Source organism: Alosa pseudoharengus, unplaced genomic scaffold (genome assembly GCF_046254945.1).
Source record: "Alosa pseudoharengus isolate Yale_2024_CS ecotype anadromous, Long Island Sound unplaced genomic scaffold, YU_APseudo_1.1 YU_APseudo_1.1_scf_8, whole genome shotgun sequence".
Lineage (NCBI taxonomy): Eukaryota > Metazoa > Chordata > Actinopteri > Clupeiformes > Clupeidae > Alosa > Alosa pseudoharengus.
In genome coordinates, this window is record NW_027468870.1 from 31,437,519 (window position 1) to 31,447,518 (window position 10,000).

General features: G+C 47.5%; 1 protein-coding gene across 1 annotated transcript in view; it reads right to left on the reverse strand.

Annotated features, from left to right (window-relative positions):
* The window catches only part of LOC143112710 (roundabout homolog 1-like), a 120,851-nt gene that overhangs the window by 17,927 nt on the left and 92,924 nt on the right, over positions 1-10,000 (reverse strand). Inside the window, exon 3 of the mRNA XM_076274976.1 lies at positions 3,943-4,135. Coding sequence (XP_076131091.1) covers positions 3,943-4,135 — 193 coding nt within the window. The remainder of the gene's footprint in view (positions 1-3,942; positions 4,136-10,000) is intronic.

Here is a 10,000-nt window from a genome sequence, read left to right on the forward strand (position 1 = left end):
TGAGAGACAGAGGGAGCAGGGAAAAAATGAGTGAATGAACACCTGCTTCAGTGCCTTTGTTTACAGGACCTCCGGTGTAATAGTGATTAATATGCTTACCTGCTAGGAAACCATGGGAGCGTTCAAGTGAGCTCCACAGTCTGTTACAAGTTAACAGGGTGCATAGAGGGAGGGGGCTCCTCTTCAACAAGAGTGCACATACACTCCAGTAGTAAAGGACTTTTAGACTTTCAGATCATATTCAGTCTGCACTAAATGCAGTAGAGTGGTATTTATAACATTACTGTTATCATTTCATAGCCATCTCTAATAAACATGATTCAATCTGCCTGTTTTGTTTATTTTATTATTGTAAATACTTATTTCCTTCACTTCATCAATCATTCCATGACGATAAACAATACAGACTCCTTGTTGGTTGAAAGCAGCAAGACCAACAGAGAGACAGACATGAAGGCAGACAGACAGGCAGGCAGACAGACAGGCAGGCCTGACAGGCGGTCCCACTAGATCCATTGTCTGGCTGGAGCCTGATAGCTCTCCTCTGGCGTCTGGACATAAATGACGAGGCAGCACAAGAGCAAACAGAATGGAGAAGATGCGCCACGGTAGTTCTCAGATCCAAGAGCCTTCTCTCCCTCTCTCCCTCTCTCTCTTTCTTTGTCTCTCTCTCTCTCTCTCTCTCTCTCTCTGTGTGTGTGTGTGTGACGCACTGCTCTTCCCAGAGGTGAGCACGAGAACAGACAAGAAGGGCTGAATGAGAGGCAGAGGCAGAGGGAGTATGAAAGAGAGAGGGAAACTGACAAAATAGAGCTAGCGTGGTGTCCATCATCTCATCCCAAAGGGACGGTGAGAGAGAGGGAATTATGTGCTATTTCAATTACATCCATCTGAATAGTTTATTCATGTTTATGGTTATGTTTCCTGATGGAAGGAACACACACACACACACACATCAGAACGTATAGATTTCTCTAACAACAGTCTCCCATGCTGCTTTGTCATGTGTGTGTGTGTGTGTGTGTGTGTGTGTGTGTGTGTGTGTGTGTGTGTGTGTGTGACTGACAGCAGTGTCGTGTCCGGTGCCAGTGACAGCTGTGATTGTGTTTATGAAGTAGATTACGTGCTTGCCCCTTTTAATTACTGGCTGCGTCTGCCAAACAACAGCTTCAGATCTGCGTGGAAAACCTCCAGCAGGCTGGGGATGTGTATGAGGACCAGGCTGGATTACAGTGCCATGAACACTGTCCCTTATTTACAGCACACACTCATAAATATATGCTGACATATGATATGGGCACATAAAATCATGCCTACAGTATATGCACACACACACACACACACACAATCGCACACGCATGAAATTATGGATGATGCGCATAGGGATGCATTCATGAATACATGCCAACGTACAGATATATCATCATAAATATGCAAAGGAACACACACACACACACACACACACACACACACACACACACGCGCGCACACACACGCAACCCCACACGCAACCCTACGAATGCAGCTCTCCAGCCAAGAGTTGCTAATCCGTTGCCTTTCATGGGGAATAACTGATGGATTTGAAGGCTTTATTGAACAGCATGACTCCTCTAACGCTCGCTTAGCAGGAGAGACTTTTTTTTCCCGCCGGGCCACCCGGCTGCTGTGGAGGCCACCCAGGCCCAGCGTGTGACTGGACCTGTTTATGTCCCACTGAGGAACGCAACACCATCTGACCTCTTCCTTTTCCTTCTTTATTTCTCCTCATTTTTTTCTAGTTTGGCTTTTACTCCACCTCTTCCTCCTCCTCCTTCTCCTCCTCCTCTTTGTCAGAGGGCTTCAATGTGTGAGACCACTCTGCATGCAGACTGACATACCCCGCTGGTTTTCATATCGTCTGCAATTCAATTAGGGCTTCCCAGCAGGCCTACGCCCATCAGTATGGGACACGGAGGGTGGGACAGGGTGCTCTAGGCAACAGGGGATTCTGGGAATTGTAGTCCATCTGACTGCCACGTGTTTCCACTGTCTAGCCGGAAGGATGGGAGTGGTTGGAGGTGGAGGTGGGGGTGGGTTCAGTGCTGGGACAGACTAGGAATCTCCATACTGATGTGGCATGTTTGCCTAACCACCAGTAATGACAGGCAGGCCATATACTAACATCTGGGCTTGATGAATGCCCGGCCCAAAGTCATGCACAGGGATGCAGATGCACAGGGACTGGACATATACCATAATGCACTTTGCACATACAGCAATGCACATCTATTTTTCTAACTCTGTCTCATTTTCACAGATACACACATATACATACACACATGTACATATTCACACACACACATGCCCCCCCCCCCCCCCCCACACACACACACACAGACACACAAAGACACATACACCAAACATAGAGACACACCAGACTTACACATCACAGGCCCACAGACATAAGCATACAATAACGCACAGACACACAAACACAAAGACATATACACCAAACATAACCATAGACAGACACACACACACACTCACACACACACAAACAAACAGACACACACACACACACAAACAGACACACACACACACACACACACACACACACACACACACACACACACACACACACACACACACACACACTCAGCTTGTTGGGTGCAAGGTCAGTGAGAAGGCCCTGTGGGGCCGTCTGTGAGGGAGCTGTGAGCACTGGCGTCTTAAAGGGATGAAAGAGTGGACGCTCGTTAGCTCACTGTCCTCAGGCCGCCAAGGTCAGGCCTTTCTAATGAGGGGTCAGGTGTGATTGAACTACACACACAGATATGCATGCACACACACACACACACACACACACACACACACACACAAACACACACACAAACACCCACTCAAAAACACACAGAGGCACACACACACACACACACACACACACACACACACACACAAACACTCAAAAACACACAGAGGCACACACACTGCCCCCACACTACTGCTGCCTTGCTCTTAATTAAAAGCCACTAATTGGCAGCTTGCTTGCCTCTCGCTCGATAAGACAACCCCAGAGGCCCTGCTTCTCTATTTCCATCTGCACACTTTACCTCCCTCCCTCCCTCCATCCCACAATCACACTCATCCCCTCATCCCCCTCTATCCCTTCATCACAATCTCTTCTCCTCCTATTTCTGTCTTGTTCTTCCTCCTTCTATCCCTCTCTTTTGCTCTTTCACATCCTGCCCATTTGTATTTTCAGAAGGGGTGGATGCTTCTCCACTCTGTGTGTGTGTGTGTGTGTGTGTGTGTGTGTGTGTGTGTGTGTGTGTGTGTGTGTGCGCACGCATGTGACTACTGATCATATATCAAGGTCAGGCAGCAGTGTCCAAACCTCCTTCTGATGACTTCATTCACATACATATACACACAAAAACACACACACACAAGGACACACACACACACACACTCTCACACACACAGAGTGATTAGCACACAGTCATTAAGAAAGGAGCGACTGACTAATGGCTATTTACGGAAAAACAAATGGACACACAAACATGCACACACACACACACACACACACACACACACACACACACACAAACTGCATTTCAAGGAGTCAGTGCAACAGTGCATCATTCTTGATAGAATGAGACTCTGATTGGAAAGCCTTGCTCAGACAATGCACAGTAGTTTTCCTTTACTGGAATCAGTACAGTACAAATAAATAAATAAATAAAGGGACATCAATCCCGGCACTGGGAATTAAACCTTAAGAGGCTACATGGACAAGACATAGAACCACCATCTATGATGTCCAAGCCTTTAGCAGACTTTTGGTGATTCAATGCTAACAATTTTAAAAACAAACAAAAAAGTAAAGAAAATAAAGTCAATAAATAAAAAAATAGAAAAACATACAAAAAACTACGGTCAGATCTTTGGCTGCACTGTTCTCACCGTGATGCGGTCATCCCTGTCGTCTATGTTGACGCCATCTTTCTTCCAGGAGATTGTGGGCTCTGGATGTCCGCGTGGAGGCTGGCACTCGAACAGCACCGGCTCTCCCGCCGCCACCACCGCGTCCGCTGGGTTCTGCCTGAAGTCGTCTCGCAGAACTACAGAAAAAACAGACGAGGTTCCGGTTAGCGCACTGAAGAACACAAACAGCACACAAGGTCACCAGAGTAATTCTGCCGCATTAGTTAGATGAGGTCACAGGAGAAGCATCAGCTCGACAAGACAGCGTGTGCTCGTCTTCAAACTTTTTTTTCAAGATCAAATGAGAAACAAAGAATGAGCAAAGGGTGGGATCAAAGAGATACGGGGGAAGAGAGAAAGAAAGAGAGGAACAGAAAGATGAAAAGGAACAGAAGCCACAGAAAGAGAAGATAGAGAAATAGACGGAGACAGATCAAGAGGAAAAGCAGAGGACAAATCCTAGAGAGAGGTTGAAGGGAAAGGAGGAGAGGAGGAGAGATGGGATGAGATGAAGGAGAGGAGGAGAGATGGGATGAGATGAAGGAGAGGAGGAAAAGAGAGAGGACAGCAGAGAGATGCTCCAATGGGCTCTGGATCAGCAGGCCTCGCTACTGGGCTGATGGAGACTGTCAGTTTTTGGGGAGGAGAGAGATGCTGAGTGACCCCTGGGTGCCCCTCCCTTCCCCATGTATGACCCCTGGGGAGCCCCAAAAACCTCTCTGTCTGATTAGGCCACTCTTTCATTCCTCTGCTCTCCTCCTCCTCCTCCTCCTCATCATCTTCCTCACCTGTCACGAATGGTGCAGTCCCCTGACATGCCAGCCCAGGTAAACATTTGCATTACAATCACTTTGTTTAGCATTTCTCCGCTAACTTATTCTCTGTTTGATGTGTCAGCGAATGAGACGCTCAAGCAAAAACCAAACAAAAACCGCGGCGCTTCGGTAACGTTTTCCCCCACCACTGTTTGCCCATTAAAGCAGCGAACACCAGATAAGGAGAGAGATGGCTTAGTGGAGGCTATTAAAACTAGCCGCTGCAACACAACTTCAAACGCTGTTAAACGACCATTAGCGGGGAGGATGTGGCTAGCCGGTGCAATTGTGAGACACAGTGGAGAGAAAAACAGACTTTGGAGGTGTGTGTGTGTGTGTGTGTGTGTGTGTGTGTGTGTGTGTGTGTGTGTGTGTGTGTGTGTGTGTGTGTGTGTGTGTGTGTGTGTGTGTGTGCGTGTGTGTTTTGAGATGGGAAAGCTGGAGAGCGATGCTTTATTTAGTCTAAAGAGGACGGGAGTTTGTCAGGCAGAGATGACAGCCATCTGCCGCACGCATACTCCTGATCCACAGAGAGACGTGCTTCTTTGAGTACGAGTCAAAAGACAAGGGAGAAGAAAGGAAGAGAGAGATAGAGAGAGAGAGAGAGAAAGAGAGAGAGAGAGTGATAGTGGGAGGCAAGACCTTACAGAAAGCAGCCCAATTAAGCGAGCATTCCGTAGTCAGGCACAGATACCGAGGGAAAGATATTATTCACTAATAAAAGCTCTGTCCGCCTATGCTAAGAGATTAACAGCACTTTATGCGAGACATTTTCAGAATCTAAAGCCCTTTCAATTTCAGTCCACTTAATGAGAAAAAAAGAAGACAATTACTCGGCAAAGAGACTGAAAAGTGAATAATTACCTTTATTTACATTTAATTATAAAATGACATTTCAAAATCCCATGGCGGCTGGTATCGAGGGGGTCAAGGCACCTCAGCAGACACTGGAGTGGTGACACTGATGAAAAAATCTCATTTCATCCCCGGCTCTTTCCATTTAATCAGTGAATTGAACAGTCAATAATCTTATTCTCCAATTGTGTGAATGCAGGCACAGCCTTCTTTCTTTCCCAGGGGAGTAGGGCCAGTCATCAATTCCTTCTCTCTACCTCTCCTTCTCTGTTCCCTCTCTCTCTCTCTCTCTTTTCTCTCTATGCAATGTCTTTCCCCTGGACCACATTACATTACACAACATTAAATTGCATTACCTTCCCTTGCATTCAATTACATATCATACATGCTGCATACATGAGAAGCCTGTTTGTCAACAGGGAATTTTGCTGCATGGTGAGAAGTCGGTTCCATATGTGTGTGGGTGTGTGTTACGCATATATGTATGACTGTCTATGCCTATGTGCATGTGTGTGCGTTTGTGCGTTAGTGTGTGTGTGTCCCAATCACCCATGCTACCTCAGTAATTTATCTTATTTTTCTACTCCTACTCCTCCTCTCCAGCAGTGCAGCAGACAGGTTTAAACCTGTGCTATTTCCTTCCCTCACCACTGATCACCCAGCAGCAGAAAGAGAAAGCATTAGCCAGCGGGCACCCCTATTTAAATGAGGACACACAAAGCCCAGTGCCTGCAGCAGGAAGACAATGCAGAGCAGCACTGTATGCAAACAAGTAATCCACATAGCAAATTGCAGAGAGATTCCATGGAAATAAAGAGAGTATTTGCATGATCGTTTATGCTTTCTGTGGAAAACAAAATGGACCAACATTTTGGAGACAACAAAGACACTGCTGTCCAAATGTTCTCCAGGTTGCATGTGGCTGCTAATCTGAGTGTGCCAGGTTGTTTTTATTAACACCTATTCAGCTGGTCTTTAAAGCGTGACATTATGAAATACTGTATATGCAATATGTTAGCTCAAGTGTGTGGAATGTCTCTCTATCTCTCCCTCCCACTGACCGTCACTGATCACCCTTGCATTGCCCTTTCACAACAGCTTCGCAGAAATCCAAACAGGAAAAGGAGGATCGTCTTCTGTCCATTACTAGCGGAATCTTCCTCAAAAACAGGAGCGACTGCAGAACCCAGGAGCGAGTCCACTTCACCCTCGGTCTCCCACCCCCACACCTCCAGTCTCCCCCCGGCTGGACGATCAGACCCTCACTGCCCACCCTTGTTGTGCCTTGCTCAGCATGCCTGGCTGCACGCCTGCCCAAAATCACACCCCGCGCTGGCTCCCAGTCAGGAGGGGCCGCAGTTGGCTGGGTGTAGACGGCAGGTCTGTTTTATCCACACAGCTGGACAAATAGCCGAGTGTGCCGTGCGGGTTAAGATCGGGTTATGTGAAATGGTCCGGTGAATGGATGATTGTTGCCCCAGTGGTTTTTCTGAAATCTAACAGCAGCCCACAAAAAATACACACGCAGGCATGTACAGTAGACATGCATATACATACTCACGCACACCCCTCACAAACATCTATATTTGTTCCGTATGATTGAGTTGAAATGAGATTTGACATGAACTGACCGTGTTGCTCTCTTGTCATCAAGTTAGGACTGCTTCAGTCTCTCTCTGCACATTTCTGTGCATACACTACGCACACACACACACACACACACACACACACACACACACACACACACACACACACAGAGAGACAGACACATCTATACTGCCCATGCATACGCATACCCATTTTACCCCTTCAGGATATTAAACCCAGATGGTGAAATGTCAAATTAGGGCCGAATCCATCTCTGCATTGACGCTGGTTGACTTTAATGGGGGTTGGGAAGGACAGGCCAGTGGACCCCCATCACCCCTGCAGCTGCACTAGCCGAGTAGAGGGCTGGAGAACATATCACCACAGCACACACAGCGGTCAGGGAGAAGAGTACAAGCTCCCCCAAAGGCCATTCAAAAGCAAGCACACCCAATGGGGAAAGGCATTCAGATGCAGAGGGCAGTTGAGCCCGAGGTGCATTCAAATTCAAAAGCGTTTGCGAACGTTTGTGAACAGTTTTGTGTTTGCCATGAGTTCTCAGTGGACATTTACGAACATTGGACAACACTGGCAAACAGTTTTAAGAGGAAGTTCTACGGCACACACCCAGTGGAGTTGGATGAAGAGCTGCTGTTCAATCAGGGATGAAATCAACGAAAATGAAAACCGGAAACAAATAACATTTTTGGATGAATGTAACCTTAAATGGTAACAAAACCAATTAATAATTCGTTATTAACAGTATTTATCGCATATACAGGTTAGGCTATTACAGGGCTTAATGCAAGGACATAATCTGTGGCTGAAGTTAGGCTATCAGACATTTTTGAAGATCCAATATTATACAATATAATTGCCAACTTTCAAATCTCGTACCACACCAGAATTCAGGCACAGTGTTTTTCACAGTTAGCCTTGATATCTATTGTGCTTTGATTTAAGGTTTTTTGGGCAGAAAAAAGCCTATAGTAATGTGCCACCAGCCATAAATCAATTTCTGAAGGCAAGGTCATTTTTAAAAGAAGGTTCTTAACTGTTCTTCTATAATGTTCTAACCGGTTACCATTTAGAGGAGAGACCTTGGACCACTGGAATGGGAACGAAAAAAATAATGTTTTTGCTCAGAACAAACCGAAATTAAAATCATTCTGACCCTAGTTAAAATGGAATGTTTTCACAAACTCGTTCAAATTCAGCTCAGAAGTTCAGAAAACATATTCGCCACGAACATTCACCACTGTTTGCCAAATTTGAGGGCATCACTGATGTGCACATTTGGCACAGAGGTGGGCCTGATCCGGCTAGGGTTTGGTCTCTGGGGAAGCACAAAGCCAGAGTGGAGTGTGACCGCGGGGCCCGGCGCGGACTGCTGGCCGGACGGACGGACAGCTGCATCATTTTCCAGCCCATAGAGACAACCGTCAGCATTTCCAAATCACTGAGCCCTGCTTCCGGTCGCACGGCAAAAATCAGGAGGAGAAGGAGTGGGAGAGGAGCAAGAGAGAGGGAGAGAGAGAGAGAGAGAGAGAGGGAGAGGGGAGGAAGGAGAGAAGAAAGGGTGAGTGGATAGAAAGGGGGGGGGGCGAAAGGAAGAGAGGGAGAGAGGGAAAGGGAGGTAAAGTCCGCTCCCAAAATCCCTGAGCTGACACACACAGTGACATGTCATTTTTGCAAACTCCATGAGTTCACTTGTACTCGTGTAATCATTTGGCTCAGAGTTGACATGACATTAAGCCGCGTGTTCCACATGACCAAAGAAACACGCTGCAGGAAGAAAAGACAGGAAAGGAAATGTCATCACCAGAGAGAGATGGAGTGACATGGGGACATGAAAGAAAGCAAGTCACGAGAGACGAAAAGAAACGAATCATTTGGAGGGAAGGGGAGGCGGTGAGAGGGAGCGGCAGCGACAGCGTCGTGCCGTACACGGTGGCCTGTGCATGTTTTCGGTTTTGCTGCGGAGCACAGTCGCCGCCGCCACCGCTGCTGCTGCTCAGCTCTCGAGTCGACGCTCTCTCTCTCTCTCGGCTCGCGCTCCTGACGAAGCCAGCAAATTGTGCTAATTTGGCGGGGTTGTGCATGCGCCAGTGCAGGCTGCCAAGCGCTCGCCGTCATAAATAACAGCGGGATTAGAGCACAGCCAGTCACACACACACACACACACACACACACACACACACACACACACACACACACACAGAGCACGGAGGCAGGCCACAGGCCCCGGGCCATCAGCCCGTCTGCCTGCCTGCCGCTGTACAGAGCAGACGGCAAACAATGAGAAAATACAACGGCGGTAATCACTCCCAGATGCTGCAAACCTGCCCTCCCCTTTCCCCATCACACACACACACACACACACACACACACACACACACACAGAAAGAGAGAGAGAGAGTGAGAGAGACATACGCTTATGTACATACATACCTACATACATATATGCATAGATAGAGTGGACACACATGCATACATACATACATACATACATACATACACACACACTTTTCAATATCTCCCACAATCCTTGCTGCTGGAGTATCCCAGAGATCTGTGCGGTTTCATGGGGGTTCTTGAGTGCAGTGGTTTGTGGGGCAGGGGGTGGTGGTGGAGGCGGGGGATGTGGAGGGGTGCGTGCATATGTGTGTGGGTGCATGGGGTGAGGGGGTCGACGACTGATGAGCAGCCCCGACGCGGGAGAACAAATTGGGGTGACCCCCGTAATTAGAAGCATTTCGGGGCTCCGTTGCGTCTCCCTT